The following is a 19017-nucleotide window of genomic DNA, read 5'->3' as shown; positions in this document are numbered from 1 at the left end:
TTGCTCCCCTGGGCTGGGACAGAGCCGGGAATGCTCCCGGCAGTGCCTGGGGACGGAGGGAATCACGGCATCCAACAGTCCTCGGGAGTATGGGGAAGGAGAAGGGAAAACTGAAAGCAAGGGGGAGAAAATACAATAAAATAAAATAAAATAATGAAGGAAGACTGAGTCTCTTCCGCCATCCCTTTCCGATCCAGTGGAGGCTAAGTGTCCCTCCGGGAATGTCCTGCCGGGGATTTGCCGAGGCAGAAAGTCACCTGTCACCGCCCAGGCTGTCCCTTTGTCCCCACTCCGGGCTTCAGTCCCGGGCTGCAGGAGCTGATTCCAAGATTCCAAGAGTCCCTGGGCAGCTGCTCGGCGGCTCTAGGACGAGGAGGTCGGGATGGAGATTCCATGGATGGCGCTCAGGGGCTCCGGAGCTTTCCCCACGGGGCTGGGGGGTTTTCTGTCCACCCCTGCGGGAAGGGGGAGAGGGAAAAGGACAGACGAGGCAGGGGATGGAGGGACTCCGAGCACGGGGGGACACCCCAAAAACCGCCTCAAGAGCCTCCAACAGCGAATGTGACCCCCCAGTGACAGGGACAGCGCTGGTGGCACCGCCAGGGACACGGGGTGACCTGGCGAGGTGGCCCCGACCAGTCCCAGCCACGCACAGAACACAGAATCCCTAAAAATTCCTAAAGTTTGGAGTGTCCTGGGAGGGGACTGTGCCGGGGAGGGGAAGGGGACAGGACCGTGCCACCATTCCAGAGGTGACGAAATTCCTGCTGAGCTCCATCCCACCCCAGCTCAGCCCTCGGGAATTCTGCCTTCGGGGACAGGGATATTTATGCCGGGGCTGCTGGAAGCACGGGGATAAGCAGGGAGGGTTTTCGGGGGAAATCCAGGAAACTGGGAAAGGGCTGAAATTGCCTGGCTGGGTTTTCCTTCCTTCTTTCCTGACTTTTCCCATTTTTCCCACTCGCTACAGGTACCCCCAGCCCACCCTAGCCTTCCTCCTCCAGCTCGTTTGTTGGATAATCCAACATTTTTCTCGTCCCAGACAAGTGGCAGAACAAGAAAACCGATCAAAAGGAAAAAAGGGGAAAATTTTGAAATAAACTATAAAGAGAAAAATAAAAATCAATTTAAAAACCACACGCAAAGAAACCCCACCAATAAATCAAAAACCTACAAAGGTTTAGAGAAAAGTCTAGGGACAAAACAGCTTAAAAATTGGGAAATCAGAAAATTCATGCTCAAAAAAAATTTAAATACCTCGAAAATATGTTAAATACGCAAAGATGGCTGTGGTGTTTTTATATATTTTTTTTTCTTTCCTTCTTTCTCGTTTTTTAAAGTTCCTTTTCCTTCCTTCTCTCTCTTTCCTTTCTCTCCATCTTTTTTTTTTTTGCTTTTTATTTAGTCGTTGTTTTTAAACTTAAAATAATCAGTTTGAGTTATTTATTTTCTCCCTCAATCACTCCTCCCCGGCACAGCTGAGGTTACAGCTCGCAGCAGGTTAGAAACGGTAAAATTAAAAATCAAACAAATAAAAAACTCAATCAAATAAACAAAAAACCAAACAGAAAACAACAACAAAAAAATTAAACCGCAGAGAAAAAAAATATTTTAAAAAGGCGAATAAACAGGGAATTAATTGCAAACTAATTAAAATAATAGAAAGTCAAATAATGCGGGGAAAATTACCAAAATGTCGAAGGGGATTTTATAGCCAGGGTGGAAAAATTGGGATTTTTGAAACGAGGGAATCGAGCTCTATTAATGAGGCGAAATAATTAACTGGAGATAAAAGCAACGCCCCCTCGGACAGCCTCAAATTGCTCCCGTGGGATTCCCGGCGGAGCGTTCGGAGGGAAATAATTCATTAATAACCCCGGGAATAACCAATTAAATAAAATAACAGTTAATTATGATAACTAATAACTACAAACAAATAGCTAAATCATTGCTGTCAGTTAATAATTAATAGGTAATTACTAGGAGTTAATGATTCCCTGTCAAGGCTTCTGCTTTTCCAGAAAGGCTCCCGGTTTTCGGAATGGGTGGAATGGGGGAGCACGGGGAAAGGCTCCTGCCCTGTCCCCCACATTCCCACATTCCCGGGGAGATGAGCAGCCCGGGAATCCTCCCCATTCCCGGCCGCTCCCCAGCGAGCGAGCAGAGAAATTCCAGCGCAGCCCCGGTACGTGGCGGGGATCCGCGGCACACCGGGCTGGGCAATGGGACGGATGGCTCCGATCCCCGGCGGGGCGGCCCCTCCTGGGCCCGGGGGTCCCTCCCGGCCCTGTCCCCGCGCTGTCCCCGCGCTGTCCCCGCTCACCTTCACCGCCGGGCTGCTTGAAGGCCATGGCCAGCTCGCCGCCGGCCACGGTCACGCCGTGGCCGTGGTGGCCCAGGGGGGTCCCCTGCGGCTGCCAGGGGGGGCCCGGGGCGATGTAGGCGCCGGGGGAGCCGCCGTAGACGCCGGGCTGGCTGGAGGGGGGGTAAGCGCAGGCCGGCAGGAAGGTGCCCATGGAGGAGAGCCCCGCGCCGGGCTGGGGACAGGGACGGGGACACAAGGGGACAGGGGCTCAGAACAGCCCGCCCGGGGGGCGGACGGGGCTCCCTGCCCTCTCTTCCCACCTCCCTGGCCCCTCCCTGCTCTCTCTTCCCTGTCCCATTCCAGCCCCACTCGTGCCACGCTTCCCTGTCCCCTCCTGTCCCCAGCCCTCACCTGCGGGCATTTGGTGCCGCCGTGCACGGCAGCCTTGTCCTCCCCTGTCCCCTCCTGTCCCCCGTGTCCCCCCAGCCCTCACCTGCGGGTATTTGATGTCGCCGTCCATGGCAGCCTTGTCCAGCCCGTTGACCGCCTGGCCCGGCCCGGGAAAGCCGCTCCGGTTCACGCTGGGCCACTCCTCCATTTTTGGGGGGTACGCGGCCCCCTCGGCGCCAGCCAGAGCCCCTGCGGAACGAAACATCAGCCCCGAGCCCCCCGAGCAGGGCCCGAGCAGCTTTTGGGGTGAAACAGAGGGAATTCCCGCTTTTCCAGACGCCTGCTTGTGTAAACCCATGGAGTGGGGGCACAAGAATCCGCGTTGCCTCCAGCATCCCGAAATTTGGGATCGCACCGCGGGGAGAGGCTGTGGTGTCCCCCCCAAAACCCGCTCGCCGTCTCCCCCCTCCCTCTCCCAATTCCCAATCCCCGATAATTTAGGGGCTCCAATTTCTCTCCCGACGAAGGGGATTTGGAGAAGTGACATCGGAATTTTAAGGATAAATGATTGCGCGGGGGGAAACGCATGCGGTTGATTTACTCGGGCTTTTGGAAGGATGAAAGGACCCGCAACCCCCTGCCACGGCCCGCTTGTCCCCCCTTGGAGCCGGCGGGGCTCGGCCCTGACGCTGCCGGTGCTCCCGGAGCCCCAAAATTCCCAGATTCCTCGGAAGAATCCAGGAGGCCGGATCCGAGTTGCTTTCTCTTCCCTTTCCTCCCTGATTTTTCCTCTCTTCTTATTTTTCCCTCTTTTCCCCTCCTTTTCACATATATATATATATATAATTTTTTTTAATCCCCCTTTGAGGAGCGAAATTCAGGGCTCCGAACTTGCGGTCGGCAATCTATCATCCCTAGGAAAATATTTTCCACATTTTTCATAAAAAGTTCAAGATGTGGCTGAGCCGAGGCCGCATCTGGCCCCGCCGCCCCGACGGGCTGGTGGAGCGGGGGGAGGCCCTTGGGAGAAAAAAGGGGGGAAAAATTGAGGGGTGGGGGGGAAGGAAAATATATGAAACAAACAAAATAAATTGGAACAAACAGCAAAAAACGAAACAAACAACAACAAAAACTCGAAATAAACTAAGGAGCTGAAACTAATAAAAAAGAAGGAAAGACCCAAAAAAGCACGAAATGAGCAAAGAGGCACGAACCAAATAAACAGCCGAAACGAGCAAAAGAAATCCCCGAACGAGCCAAAAGGCACGAAACAAACAAAAAAACCCGAAACAAATAAAAAACCCGAAACCAACAAAACCCTCGAAACAAACAAACAAAAAAGAACTAACCGGACAAAAAACCGCCAACACAAAGAGACCAAAAAAAAAACCCCTAAACCGACAAAAAAAAAAGGCTAAAAGAAGACGAGAGGGGTGGGGGGAAGCGGAAGGGCCGGTACCCACCCGCCTGCTCCACGAAGGTGCGGATGCCCAGGATGTTGGTGACCGAGTGCGCCGAGGGCCACGAGCGGGGCAGCGCCACCGGGGGCGCCCCGAGGTGTCCCCCGGGGTGCGGCGCGGCCTTGGCGGGCGGCGGCGCGGCGGGGCCCGGGTACGGGTACTGGTAGATGTGTGCGCAGGGCAGCGCGGCCGGGGGCGGCCCGGCGGGGGCCAGCGGGCCGATCTTGTTGCGTAGGATGCGGCTGATGGAGCTGACCGAGGGCACGTTGTACTTGTCGCACACGCCGTCGGCCAGCAGGCGGTCGCGGATCTCCCAGGCGAAGATGCCGGGGTCGCCCTGCTTGTAGTCGCGGATGTGCTTGACCACGGCCGGCGTGGTGACCCGCGGCTTGCTGCCGCCGATGGCCCCGGGAAGGATGGAGCCCGTCTCGTGGTAGCGGGCCAGGATCTTGCTGACGCAGCCGTGCGACACGCGGAGCTGGCGGCTGATGTCGCAGGGCCGGATGCCGAGCTGCGCCAGCTCCACGATCCGCAGGCGGATGGCGTTGGGCAGCGGGCGCCCGTTCACGAAGACGCCGCCCAGCTGGTTCACCTCGCCGTAGGTGTGCTCTGCGGGGCGGGATGGCACGGCATGGCACGGAGCGGGGTGGCACGGATGGGAGCGGTGGTGGTGCCCGCGGGATGGGGATGGCGCTGAAGCGGGAAGGGGAGAGGGAAAAGAGGGGAGAAAGGGGCAGGGGAAGCGAGAAAGGGAGGGGGAAAGGAGCAAAAAAGGAAGAAAGGAAAAGGAAGGGAAGAAAGGAAAGGGAAGAAAAATTGAAGGAAAAAAAAAGAAGGGGGGGGAAAGGAAAAGGAAAAAGGAAGGGGGGAAAGGAAGGGGAAAAAAGGAAGGGGAGGAAAAAAGGAAAAAGGAAAAACAAAACGAGAATGAGAGGGGAAGAGGGAAAGAGAAAAAAAAAGCCCATGGCAAGAGGAAAGAAAGAAAGAAGAAATACAGACAGAAAAAAAGTGAGATAAAAGTGACAGTAAAAAAGGAAGGGGGAGGAAAGACAGGGAAAGAATGAGAGAAAAAGAAAAGCCAGAAAGGACGAAGCGAGGGGAAGGACACAAAAAAAGGAGAGCGGGACAAAAGCAGAGAGGGCAAAAGAACGGGAACGGGAAAAGAACTCGCAAGGAGGGAGCGGAGCGAAAGCGAAGGGAGGCGAGGGGAGGACGGAGCAGCCCGGAGCCCTCCCGGCCGGGCACGGCACCCCGGGATCCCCAGCCGCCTCCTGCCCCTTCCCGGTGCCCTGCTCCGCCAGGAGCCCGTCCCGGAGCCCGTCCGGGGCCGGCCGCACTCACCCATGGCCCGGCGCGGGGAGGGGGCAGCGCCGGGCGGCCGCTCCGCAGCCGCGGCATAGAGAGCCCGGGGGGCGGCCGGGCCGGGGGTCCTGGCGGCGCCGGGAGCGAGCCCCGCTCGCGGGGAGCCCCCGCCGCTCCTCGGGATCAATTTGACGTGGGAATCACGTCAATCGCGGCCGTCACGGCGGCGGCGCCGCCGCCCATTGGCTCCCGCCCGCTCCTAAATGGCCGCGGCCGGCGGGGCCGGGGGAGCCGCCCCCTCCGCCCGCCCCCTCGGGGCCCCGCCGCCGCCGGGGACCCCCCCCAAGCGCCACCGAGTTGCGGGAGGGCACGGCGGGGACACGGCAGGGGTCTCAGGGCCCCCGAGCTGCGGGTACCCCGGTCCGTCCCCGAGCGATTCCCACGCGGGACAGGGACAGACACAGGGACAAGGACAGACACAGGGACAGGGACACGCACCTGCCCCGCCTCCAGCCCCGACGGGAGCCGCGGGTGGGGGCATCTCCGGGGTTGCGGGACCGGACAGGACGGGACGGGACGGGTCGGGCGCGTTTGGGCAGACACGAAGCCCTGCCCGGGGGGCTCCCCGGAGGCAGCGCTGCTGCCCAGTCGCCGGCGGCAAAATCCGCCTGTTTCGGCCCCAAAAACGCCGCCCGGGGGCGAATCTGTCCAGCGCGGCTGGGGCGAGCGGCCGCTGGATTCCCGGGGATTTTTATCCCCCCTCACGGAGAGCTCGGTGAGAAGACCGTGAGTGTTTCCCGCAAAAGGCTGAAAGGGTGGGGTCTTGGGGGGAAGCAGCGCTTGGAAAAGTGTCCCTTTGGGGGTTGTAAAGCGGGGGGCTCGGGCAGGGGCAGCTCCCGACACCCCCGTGTCCTCCAGCAGGGGCAGGGGGCAGCGGGGGCACCCCCGGGCCGAGCTCCGGCACTGGGTCCAACCGGGGCCTCAGCGCTGGAAGAAGCCCCGGGAAAGGGAGCGGATCGATTACCCGGGAGCCTCGCCTCGCCCAGGGGCGGGGGTCCCGAGGGTGCTCCCCGCCTCCGGTGGCCGCCCGGTGCCAGCCCCGACGCGGCGAGCTCGCCGTGCTCGCCCCGCGGAGCGGCCGCCGCAGCCCTCGGGGAGGCGGCGATCGAAAAGCGGCCGGGCAGGGCAGGTGCTGCTCTGGCGGCCCTGCGGATCCCTGGGGATGGGATTTTTGGGAGGTCTGGGGCTCCCCTGCCGCCGGCCGAGGAGCTTTTCCCACCGCGGCCCGCGCGCGGAGGAGCCGCGGCGCTGGAGCATCCCTCGCTCCCCGGGGATGAGGCTTTTCCTAGGAAAAGATCCCAGCAGGAAAAAATCCCCCACCTGCTCCCCGCACGCCACCCGCGTCCCCGGAGCCCTGCCGGGTTCCCGGGAACATCACCGGGGTCCAGTCCCCGCAGGAATGTGCGCCGGGATATAGCAGGGATGGAAAGGGACCTGAGGCAAACGGGAAAAGGGAAAAAAGAGGGAAAGGAATAATAGAAAGGAAACGAAGGAAAAAATGGAGGGGAATCAACATGAAAAGAAAACGAAGAAGGAAAAAAAAATAAGAAGGGAAGCGAAGTAGATGATGAAGGAAAGTTAAGCGGGGGAAATGGGAAAAAAAGGAAGGGAAAATAAAAGCAAAAAGAAAGTCGTTTTTAAAATTAAGATAAAGAAAAACAACTAAAGAAAAATAAGGGAAAACAGGAAATTATTGAAAGGAAAGGGAAAAGAAAGAGAGGAAAAGAAGGGAAAGGAAAGGGGCGGCTGTTCAGGTGAGATGTGGCAGGAAAATCCCAATTAATTTGCTCCCTGCGAAGCTCCAGGAGCAACGCCGGCCCCCCAAACCTGCTCCCCCCTGGCCATTCACTGCCCTGCCCTGGTCGCGATGGTTGCCATCTGCTCCGGCTCCTTTTTCCCTTCTCCAGCCCCTCTTTTCCCGCTTGAACACGATCCGACATAAAAAAAAAATATTTTAAAAACCCTAATTTTCCCCGCTTTTGCCAAAGCTGCTGGAATTTTGTGGGTATTTTTATGCCGGGCTGAGCCTCCGGTGACAGGCACGATTTTAAGACATTAATTTTGCTGAACAAAAATCTGGAGGAGCATGGAGCTCTGGAAGCCTTTTCTTTTTCTTATTCTTTTTTTAAAATTTTAAATAGATTTATCAGAAATACAGGATGGAAATATCAAGGATATTGGATAGGAATGTCAAGGATGTTCTTCTGCTGCAGCAGTTGGAGATTAGAATAGTTAAAGGTAGGGGGTCCTGGCTGTTTCACCAGTATTTATTCCCGACTATTTATTACAAAATAATATAATTAATATTACACTGTAAAAATTAAATTATTATCCAATAGCAATGATATATTCTATTATTGCGTTGTTATCTAATGCTGCCATTCCATGCTACATTATTTTATTATTATTAATTGATTACTGATTCAGGAACGCTGGGGCTCTTACGGGAGTTTATGGAGCTCCTTTTTCATCGGGATCAAACCAAACTGGAAAATCCTGTGGGATCGGACACTCTGAAAACCCCCAGTAAGTGCTGGGTGCCTCAGCCTGTGCTTTGTGTGTCAGAGACATCACAAAATTCCCACAGGATTTTTTTTCTCCAGCCTTTTGCCCAAATGCAGGGAGTTGGAGGATCCCAAAAAATCTTCGTGGTCGCTGAAGAAGAACGTTTGAGAGCTCAGCAGAATAAAATCTGAGCTTCTTAGAGAGCTTCCCTCTGAGCATCTCTGTCAGGTCTGTCAAGGCCACAGCTTCAATAATTATCAATAATATTTGTCAAAAGCGATTTTCTTCCGTAAAATCCCTCCCTGCCAGAGGCTCCTCAAACCCACCCGGATTAAAACCACACCAAACCCCCCGGGAGTTTTTCCATTTGAATTTTTTTTTCTCCCTAAAAAATCCCTCTGCCTTCTGTGATCAGAGATTCTCAAAGTGAAAACCAGAGCGGGATCCGGGATCCTTTAAATAAAAAAATCCTGATGGGAAAGGTTGCTGATCCGAGGGCAGCGCGGAGCGTTGAAAATCCGCAATAAATCGCACAGGTCCATCCTGCTTTTCTCTTTATCTGGATTTTCTCCTCCATTTCTGCCCAGGAACCGTTTCGGTGGCTTTGGGATCTCATTTCATGCCCTGAGTGGAGAGTGGAGACGTGCAGCTCCAGCCGCATCCCACAGCTCTGGATGCGCCCGGTGCCAGGGAGCCCCTTTCCTTCCCAGGGGTCGATATTTAAAAACACCGAATATTTCGGGAAGAATCCCGGTTAACGGCGGAGTCTGGGGCTGGAAGGAGCGGGGGACTGAAGGTTGGTCCCTGCAAATCCTGCTCGCCACATCTGGGAGCCGCGTGCGAGGAGGGGCCGGCAGGAGCAGCCTCTGGAAAGGACTCGGAGAGCCGGGATGCCGCACGGAATGTGGAGAAAGGACAGAGCCGGGCTCCTTCCTCTCCCTCCCGCCATTCCCTGGAAAACCGGCACCCCCTTCTGCTGGAAATTCCTCCAGGGGTGCTGGGAACCCGCGGGGTGGGAGCGGGAGGTGCCGTGAGACACGAGCAGCTCCTTCCCACAGGGAGCCCCCCTGGAATCCTGGAATCATGAAATCCTGGAGGCTGGAGAAGCCCCCCAAGACCACGGAGCCCAGGTGGCTCTCTCTCCCTGGGGAATATTCCCTGGCTCCTCCAGCGCTCTGAAAGAGAAACAAAACTCCCTCCCAATATTTTCCTTCGGGTTGAGCTCCGGCTTAAGGCTGAGCAAGCCTTGGCCGGGGTGTAAATCCAGGCGGGATCAGCTCCCGGCTCTGCAAACAAACCCCACACGTGCTGGGGCCGAGGGGCTGCTAAAGCCATTCCCGTTGTTTTCCTAGCGGGATGGATCCCTCCTCCCGGCCACCGCGAGGCCGCGGGCTTGGCGAGGAGCGGGATGTTGTGCTGCTGAAAAAACACCTCGGGGGGGCTGGAAAAGCACCGGGGGCTGGCTGGGCTTGGCACGGGGCAGCCAAGAGATGGGGAGAGCAGGGAATCTGTTCCTCCTTGGGAAGAGTTGGGAGCAGATCCCATGGGATTTGATAATGCTCAAGTCAGGCTTTAGGGCATGGATGGATCCAGCGCCGTTTGAGGCAGGATCTTCTCGTCCTGAGAGCGTCTTGTAGGAAAGAGGGAGGGGTGTGCATGAGAGTGGCCTGGAAAGTGGGATAAATAACCCATGGATTTCCCGAGGGATGGCTCTGAACCTGCCAGGCTGCTCAGCCAGAAAAGGGGGAGCAAAAGACCTGAATTCCCCATAGGTTTTCCTCAGGGTCCTTCGGCTTTGATGGTAGAGGCGGATTTTAAACAGCATTTTATAGGGCTGAATATTAATTTATGAGTGCTGAATGCCGTGGTATTGAGTATAAAAACACCTAATTCAATAGTCCTGGATTTTCCAATGTTCCCTCTGCAGCTCTTCCTGCTGCTGCCCCACTCCAGAGCCCCTGGGGAGGGCACCAAGCCAGGGCTGTGCCCAGGGTGCCATTCTGGCCATCCAGAGCTCCCTGGTGCTGCTCCAAATGATTTCCCCAGGGTTTGGGGCCATTTGGAGGCAGGTAAACTCTTTTCAGGGCTCATTTCCCAGCAGAAATTTGTCTCAGTGTGAAAATGCAGGGCCAGAGCGAGGTGAGCAGCACAGAACATTACAACCATCATAAAGGGCCCGAATCATCACAGCAAAACTCTGTTTATTTCTCCCTGTGTGGGAATGGGGGATATAAAATGGGATTTAAAGCTGTGAAGAGCTGCCTTGTCCGCTCCAGCCAATTCCTTCATCCCAAAAGTCCCTCTCTCTCTGCTTCCCATTCCTGCCTGACAGCTCCTCCTTGCACATGGCCTTTAAAATTAAAGATGGGGGGGGATAAAAAAGAGCTTTTCCTCACTGCTCTGCCTCCCTGAATCTGCAGGACACCATCCAAATAAACCAGAAAATAATTATTTACAGCCTTATAAATTGTTGTCACTAATTTCTCCAGGAGTAAAAAAATCATTTTGGAGCAAAATGGGATTTTCCAGTGTTTTTTTGGGGTTTTTTTTGGGGGGGGGGGGGGGTTGAGTAGATACATTTTGAGCTGAGAAAGATTTGGGGTTTCACACTTGTTTGGGTTGGTTTTTGTTGGTTTTTTTGGTTTTTTCCCAGATAAGAGAAAGTGCCTGAGAAAGTTTCATTTCACTTGAGGAAAAACTCAAATGAGTTTTTGGTTCAAATGAGGTTTTTGGCAAGGTGAACTGTGCTGCTCTCCTGGAACAGCAGGTGGGATGGAGCTTTGCAATGGGAATATCCAGGATGGGGAGCATGGACTGGGAATACAGTGGAATTCCCCCCTAAATCCAACGCTGCTCCCACAGGGAAAGCACCCTGGATACTGGAGTCATTGTGTGCTGCCGGAAGTGCTCCGTGCCAGAATTCTAAGCCAGTAATTGGGATAAAATGGGAATGAAATTTCACATCTTGTCCTGGCAAGAGGGAAATGGGAGCTCCCTTTGGAAAGGCTGCACACAAACAATGCTCCTGCCACTCATCCCGTGGCATCGCCAGCCCAGCGCTCTCCGGGCACTGGTTTCCATTTATTCCCTGGAATTCTGGGAGATGTCAGCAGAATTTAACACACATGATGTGGGCAGATGAATGAGCTGGATCCTTTTCTGGGAACGAGTGTTCCTGGGGCTCTGTGTGGTTCTGCAGCTCCAGAGCCGGGGGGATTTATTTTGGGAGATCTGGACTCCATTTCAGGCCGGGAAAATCACGCTGAAGCCAAGGAGATGCTTCCCACTCCCATCAGCAGGTCCCAGGAATGCACTTAAAACCCGGGCTTGACTTTAAAGCCGGGCTTAAGTCTTGCTCCTGCTGAAAGGTGAGGGGTTTAAAAGAGCATTTCTGGGCTTACCTGGCTCTGGGCTTGTAAAAGAATCCTGCAGGGTGCTGGAAGTTTTATGGATCTAGGTTGTCGATCTGCGTTGTCTGGGAGCTCTGATGTCCCGGAATTATCTGGATAAGCACCATAGATATGGCCAGGCAGCAGTTTTTGGAGAGCCTACCCCATCCCTCCCCTCTAGCTGCAGTTTCCCCACAGGAGGTGAGGGATTTCCAGCCCAAATTCCCACTCCTGCCCCTTTCTACCTTCACTCCATCAAGGATCAAATCCTTCCTCCAAAGCAGCCCAGCTGGTGAGGAAATTCCCCCAGGACATGGCCTGGATCAGGCCATTGTCCCCCAAAACACACTTGGGAGTGGCCCAGCGCTGGGGCCACAGGAGCCTGATGGCTCCAGATGCTTCCATGGGGAGCGGGATCCAGGCAAAGGGAGCATCAACACCAGGGAGTAATGCTTGGAGCTCAAAACCCAGCCCAGGCAGGGAGATGAAGGAACTCCCTGGGATGGAGGGACTGGGAGAGCGCAGCAAACCCTCAGCCATGAGCTTCTTTTCCCTCTCCTTACCTGCTCCAAGATCCAGGGATTCACTTCCTCAGGATGAAATTCCTCTGATTGAAACCAAGAGATAACAGCCACGGAGAGGAGCCATCCCCATCCCGAGCCTGGCTCTGGCATTCCCCATTGGAGATAATTTATATCCTCTGGTCTGCTGGGCTTGTCCCACCAGCCCTAATGACTGGTTCTGTTTAATTTTCAGCCGCTTAATTGCAGCCGAACACTTCAACACCACTAAATTAAAACAAGCTCCCAGCCTTTCCTTGCCTGGGCTCCTGGCCCCGCTCCAAGGGGCGCTTAAAGCAACCTCAGATGGTTTATTCCTGCCACACAGGCTGCTCCCTTCCCAAAAAAAAGCCTCTGTGTGCCTAAACCCGCCGAAGTGGGAGCATGGAAAACAACTTCCAGGCGGGACACGACCGGGATGAGGCCGTGTTCCCTCCCCCCCCAGCCATTCCCGTGGCCTGGAAAAGGGTTGGGGGGCCAGGAGCATCCTAGAGGGGAGCAGAGCCAGTCTGGAGACACTGTCCTGATGGAGAAGCTGCTGTTGGTGGGGTTTATGGCAGGCAATTCTCCGTCTTGGAGCAAATTTCCCAATGTGGAAGCACTGTGGGTATCGGGTACCCATTAAAAAGGAGCCAGAGAAAATGGAGCTCCTCCAGCAGTTCATATTCCAGGGTAATGGATGCTTAGGGTTGGGATGTGCCTTTCCAGCACCATTCAGGGGGGATTGTTTGCTTTGGGGGGCTGGGAATCCGTCAGCAGTGCCAGAGCTGGGACACGGAGCAGGGAGAGCAAAGGACAAACGGGATCTGGCTCTGCAGAGAGCGGGGAGAAATGAGCTGAGGCCAAAGCTGGCCCCTCTCCAGCCACAGGAGCATGATGGCTCTAGAGCCTTCCGTGGGGAGCTCATCCCATCCCATCCCATCCCATCCCATCCCATCCCATCCCATCCCATCCCATCCCATCCCATCCCATCCCATCCCAATCCCGCCAGGAGAGAGGGAGAAACTCAACCCCCGAGGGAGGGAGGGAGGGAAAGCAACCCCCTTTAATTGTGGGGTAAAAATAACCCGAACCTGCAAAAGCAGCCCATGGAAAACTGCTATAAAGTTGAAAGGCCCTGGAAGCTGAGCAGGCTCCTCGTGCCCATAAATAATTTCCTCGTGGATCAGCGGAAACAATGCAATTAGGGGCCGGCTGCGTGCAGCACGGTGGGACGGCAGCCAGCCGGTCCCTGGGAGCGCTCAGACATCGTGCAGAACTCCTCCCAGCTGCCTGCAGGGTTTTAACAGGGTTTTTCTTGGGTTCCTGTGGTTGAGATGACCCCTGAGGTATCAGAAAGTCTCTTTTTTCCCAGCCCCGCTACCGAAGAAGTCGGGATTCGTCGGTTCTGCTTTTCAGGGTTGTTTATTTTTTCTTCATTCTTTCTCTGAGCTGCTGGGCTCTGTCCAGCAGGTCAGTTTGTGGCACAGTGTCTGCCCTTGGGGTGGTGGTAGCTTTTTATACTAAGAACTACTGTACTTTATTTACAATAATTTTCCAATACCCATCACCTATGTCACAGTCTGTCTCTACTCTAAACCAGTCCAGAAGTGCCACCATCCCAGCAGAAGATGGAGGACAAGAAGAAGAAGGAGAAGGAGGAGAGGACACACCCAAGATTCCTCCATCTTGCCTCTTGAAGCCCCGTTCCAAATCCCCAAAATTCCACTTTTTCACCCTGTGATAAATTGCTTGTAAATCCTCACACAAAGTTGGTGATTTTTTCCATGGCTAGAATCGAAGGCACAGGTGTCTTTGACTCCGTGCCAAGGTCTCTGAGCCCCCTGCCAGGGTCTCGAGTCATCCAGGGCAGCCAGAGGAATGTCCTGGGTCCTGACAGGTTTTTGCCCTCTTTAGACAACGACCAGGCCTGGCTGCTGCAGGGACCAAGCAGGATGGCTGGGACAAGGGATAGGATGGATTGGGAAATGGGAATGGTGTGGCTCTGCCTGCCCAGGAATGAGCAGGAAAAAAAAAAAAAAAATCTTTGCAGAAAACTGGGGGAAACAGGATAAAAAAGAAGTTAAAGGAGGCCTTGCACGGACACCTGGAGGAAGGAGGAGCCCGAAGAAAGGCGCGTTTGTGCCGGGTTACCTGATCCCGGTGCGGGCTGAGGGTGAGAACAGCGGCTGCCTGATCCTTATCTGGGCAGGAGGCACAGTGCCCCGCGTCTGTCCCTGTGCCAGAGACCCGGGAAAACACCTCCAGTGCACTTCCTTCTGCACAGCCCCTGGGCCAGCAGCGAGGAGAGGGAGCCCAGAGCCAGCGACCCGCGCGGGATCTGCTCTCCTGCAGAAAGTTCCTTGCCCTGGGATTAACAAAGCCGCCAATAAACCTGAGCAGGATTGATTTCCCTCAAAAAGCCCAGCGGTTCAAATCCTCTGGGATTCCTTCCCATCTCCCTTAGGGGCTGGAGTGGCTCCTGCGTTTTTCCAAGGGAGTGAGAGTGACAGGGCACATCCATCCATCCATCCATCCATCCATCCATCCATCCATCCATCCATCCATCCATCCATCCATCCTTTTGACCCCCATTGCTCCATGCCCACCCTCTTCACCATCCACTGGCCAATCTCAACCCCAAAAATCTTCATTCCTTCCCAGTGGGGCACAGAACTGGGGGTGACCCAGGCTGTGTCTCTATCCCAAGGAGGGGGCTCCCTTAGGGAGCCACTGGCATGTGGAAAAAGGCTCCAGAGCTGCTAATTCCTCTGTCCAGAGGGATTTTCTCCGGAGAGGGTTCTGGGAGTGCTCCCCACAGCCCTTCCAGAGGCAGCAAAAGAGGGATGATGAAATATCTTAGGATGAGCAAATACCCCAGGATAATTTGGAATGAAAGGAAGGAAAAGGAGCTGGAGGGAGCACAAGGAAAATCCCTTTCCACAGCCCATTATATCTCCACACTGAGCTGCAATTCCCTATCCCTAATTTGGGATATTTGAATCCCAAACACCATCTGGCCGAGCCTCCAAGGCTGTTTTCCAGCGTGGATCTGCTCCCTGAGGGCTCTGGTCCTGCTCCATCCCGGGTGGATGCTGGCAAAGCTGCACCGGCCCAGGAGATGGAGCCACCACGTCCCTGCCTCTGGAAAACCCCGGCGAGCAGGGGCCTGCCGAGCAGGAAAAGGCCCCCTGAAGGGGATATCTTTCACCTCTTGGTGACTTCTTCCACAAATACCCCGTCCTTCAACACCTTTTTGTTGACAGAATCTTTGTCAACAGCGCCTGAACTTCAAGCTCGATCCCAATCTCGGCGCGGGGGGAACCGGTTGTGCCAGAAGCGCCGCAGCCAGAGGTGTCTGCAGCAGCACGTGGAGAATAATCCACAAAGAATCCCAGAATTGTTTGGGTGGGAAGGGATTTTACAGCTCATCCTGTTCCATGGGCAAGGATGCCTTCCATGATCCCAGGCAGCTCCAGACCCTGTCCAACCTGGCCTCGAGCATGAACAGGAGAAGTTGTTTATTACTTTAAAAGCATCCCTGAAAAAGTCTCTGGGAAAAACAACAACAACAAAATTTAAATATCAATATGTAGATTTTTACCTTCAAGGGGTTTTTTTAAATGTTACTGGATTTAAGGAAAAACCAGACCAGCAGAGGTGAAGGAGGCACCTTTATCCTATCAGCCATCATTTCTGGAAAGGGGAAGATCTGAAATTTGGGAATGGAGATAAAGCTCACCAGGGTTTCTCTGGAAAAATTAGAAATGTTTATGGATTGTCAGCACTAACCCCCAGCTGTGCATTTTCAGCAAAGATTTACATTTTTTTAAATAAGAGGGGAAAATAAATTTTCCTTTCAAAATAGTTTTGGAGAGGAAAAGCTCAGGGCTGGGCGGGTTTTTGGGAATAACCTTTGGATGGCTCCAATGGGCGGCCTGATGTGCCTCCATGCACAGCTCCGGAACAGGTCAGGTGTCAGAATCCTTGACTGGGAAGTCTCGTGGAGGGGGAAAAGAGAGGAAAAAACCCAGAAAAGAGGCAGCAATGCGCTGCCAGCCTGGAGGCTCCCTCTAGCGCCTCTTCCCAGAGCTGCCAGGGGCCGGGAATCCTCTCGTCCCAGCAGGAAAAGCTCTGGAGGGGACAGCCAGCAGAGCTGCCCTGCTCCAGCCCTCAGGACAGTTTGGGTGTCCTTTTCCAGCGGGTGCCACCAAAGCCCCGGAGCAGGGAGCCCAAGGACCCTGAGCAGTGCGGCCTCAGCCAGCCCGGCCTTCCTGCCCGGATCCCGGCGTGGCAAATCCCAGGCAGCGCTGTCAGCAGAGGGAAGTGACAGCTCCCAGCTCCGGGGACATCCCTGTCTGTGTTCCCGTGTCCCTGCCAACGCACACACGAGTGCCACCCCTCAAATATTTGCCCTGGCTGGGCTGAGATAGATCCATGGGGCAGGGTCCAAAGCCAGAGCCGGGTGTTCCTGGATCCACCTGGACGCTCAGCTCTGCCCCACACACGTCCCCTTCTGTCCTGTCCGTGTCCCCGAGGAGGGAGAGGCACAGGGACAGCCATGGGGACAGTCATTGTGGAGAAAGGGAGAGCCAGAGCGTTTTCCAGCAGCTCAGGGACTGCCCCAGATCCCAAATCCCCATCCCACGAGGAGCAGCCCCCTCCCTCTGTTCCCTGGGGAGTGTGACTCTCCCAAATCCCCAAATTCCCAAATCCCATGAGGAGCAGCCCCATCCCTCCGTGCCCTGGGGGATGCTCCCGCTCCAAGGCCTTCCCAGAGCTCCATCCCATGGAATCTGTGTCCCCACCCGGCGCGATCTCCTCCCTCTCCCTGCACAGCATCCTCCAGGACCGCCTCTGGTGGGGTGGGGAAACAACACGGGAGAGGGAACTGGGGCTTCCCGGTGCACGGAGGGTGGGATGTGGCTGCTCCCAAGGGATGGGAGCCCGGCCGGGCCGCTCCCAGCAGCGCTGCAGCATCTCCAGGCGCCGGGAGATGGCAATCTCCATCTTCCGATGGCATTCCCGGCGCCGGGAAGGAGCCTGATGGGGCCGCGACACCCCCGAGCTGCCAGCTCGGCCCTGCGCAGGGAAATCCCGCTCCAGCCCTTCCAAAGGAGCGGGATTTCCTCCCTGCGTTCGAATCAATACCGGGTATTTACCCTGCGCCGCTTTATCCGCCTCCATCTCCCCGAATAAAGCGGGGAAAATTGGAGCGTCCCCGCTATCTGTTTGCCATCTGCCCCGGGTTTAGCGGCTCCGCGGACTAAGCTCTGGATCAACAAGGTTTTATTGGTTCCTGTCACTGCGGGCTGGCAGCGGCCGAGCTAAATGAGACATCAAACCTCCCTCCTTCCCTCCTCCCTCCGCCGGGCTGCGGCAGCCACGGCTCGGCCCTTTTTGGGGAAAGGGAGAAGAAAATGGGGATGTCGCTCAAATTTCCAGCATTCCCTGCCTCCCATGGCGGCTGGAAGAGCGGGGGGGGCTTCCCCTCCTGGCAAAGGAGGAGGGGGTGGACATAGCTCCTTGTTTAATCCTATTTCTAGGAATAAATATGGAATTTAAAAAGCAGCCTGGGAATCCAAGCCCTGCTTTCCCAAGATCCCCATGGCTCCTCTCACCTCTGGAGGGTGGGGTGGGATGCGTGCAGAGACAACCAGAGCAGAGCAGGAGGGCACAGGGATGGGGTTGGGACCTCTGGAGTTCTCCTCATCCTTGGGTGGGCAGGAAAGGCTCTGCCAAATCCCAGGGACACATGGCAAGGAAGCCTCCCTGCCCAATTCCGAGCAAATTTGGGGATGGTTTTTAGAAAAATGGTGAGAGGGTCACCCCTGGAGGCATCATCCTGGTGTCCCTGCCACAAACCCAGGAGGTGACAGCCACGTTTGGGTTTAATGACCTGTTCCAACCCGAAAATGGCCAGGGAGGGCTGAAATCCTGATGGATCTTGAGCATCGTGGTCCCACACATGCCAGGAGCGGGGAATTGATGGAGCAGCACATTGGCTTTATCCAACTCCATCCCAGCAGCTTGGCCGCCTCTCCCAAGTTCCTGAGGGGAAAAGAACCGTGAAGATTTGATAAAGGGAAAAAAACCCAAGTGTTTAAATAGGAAACATCACCTCTGCGGGGGATCCCACATTATACAGGTGGCATCTCCCCTAGCTGGCTGTGAGGTGAAAGGGGACGCTCATTCCCAAAAATCTGCTTGGAAACACAGCCGTGGCATGTGGAAACACATCTCCTCCTTCCCACTCCTTTTGTTTTCCATTTTTAATGGTACAAATGCCATTCCACCGGCCCAAAATTCACCTGAGGGGCCACAGCGGTGCTGGAGCTGAGCTCTGGGAATTTAAGCCAGGCGAATTCCAGCCTAAATAACCTGCAAATGTGCGAATACGGGGCGAGCAGCCGGGCTGCTCCCTCCTCGCCGAGATGTCCTGACTGGGTTTTTCTATTACTGCTATCAGGAGGATCTCTGCAGACAGATGCATTTACTGTTTGCCGCCCGAAGATAATGAAAAGAAACAGTTTATAAAATCAGATTAGGGGTGGAAAAATTGCCTAATGATTATAATTCCCAACCCCGCCGCTGAATAATGATGTATTCAAGAGTTGTCACCGCGTGATGAAAGGGGCCTCATATGAGAGATGCTCGCCTCTGAAGCATGACTGCGGATGAATTGCAGCCAGATACAATCCCGAGATAAGGGACAATGAGAGCCTCGAGAACACTTCAGAACGGGCTCCTCAGCACGGAGCCAGAGCCGCAATAAAAGCCCGTGAATTAAAAAAAAAAAGAAAAAAAAATAGAAAAAGTTTCCGAACGGTTTCTGATAAGAGACGAGCCAAGGTGAAGGGGGAAAGAGGGAGAATCCCTCAAACCCTGCTGGGGAAAGGAAAACGCGCTCTGAGGGCCCCAAAGGATGGGTTGGAAATGGAATGCTGTGGCTTCTCCTCGGGAAATCTCATCTGTAAGGCAAATCGGGGTGCGGGCGGGTGTGCCCTGGCTGCTGGGAGGGATCGGCTGCTCCCAAGGGCAAAGGATGGATCCACAAGGAAGGAGGG

At 55.1% G+C, this 19017-nt stretch overlaps 1 protein-coding gene across 1 annotated transcript; it reads right to left on the bottom strand.

The window, feature by feature from the left end:
• Window positions 1-363: 363 nt before the first annotated feature.
• On the bottom strand, window positions 364-17137 carry PAX1 (paired box 1; the record flags this gene model as incomplete). Its single annotated transcript, XM_084202672.1, has 9 exons — window positions 364-455; window positions 2324-2537; window positions 2799-2944; window positions 4159-5321; window positions 5497-5633; window positions 5956-6311; window positions 6482-6673; window positions 6838-6951; window positions 16759-17137. 9 exons carry the CDS (start codon window positions 17135-17137, stop codon window positions 364-366), a joined length of 2793 nt encoding a protein of 930 aa, XP_084058798.1.
• Window positions 17138-19017: the final 1880 nt, after the last annotated feature.

Source organism: Fringilla coelebs, assembly GCF_963513975.1.
Source record: "Fringilla coelebs genome assembly, chromosome: 3".
NCBI classification, from domain to species: domain Eukaryota; kingdom Metazoa; phylum Chordata; class Aves; order Passeriformes; family Fringillidae; genus Fringilla; species Fringilla coelebs.
Note: the sequence above shows the minus strand (reverse complement) of the source record. Positions and strands in the feature narration are given on the sequence as shown.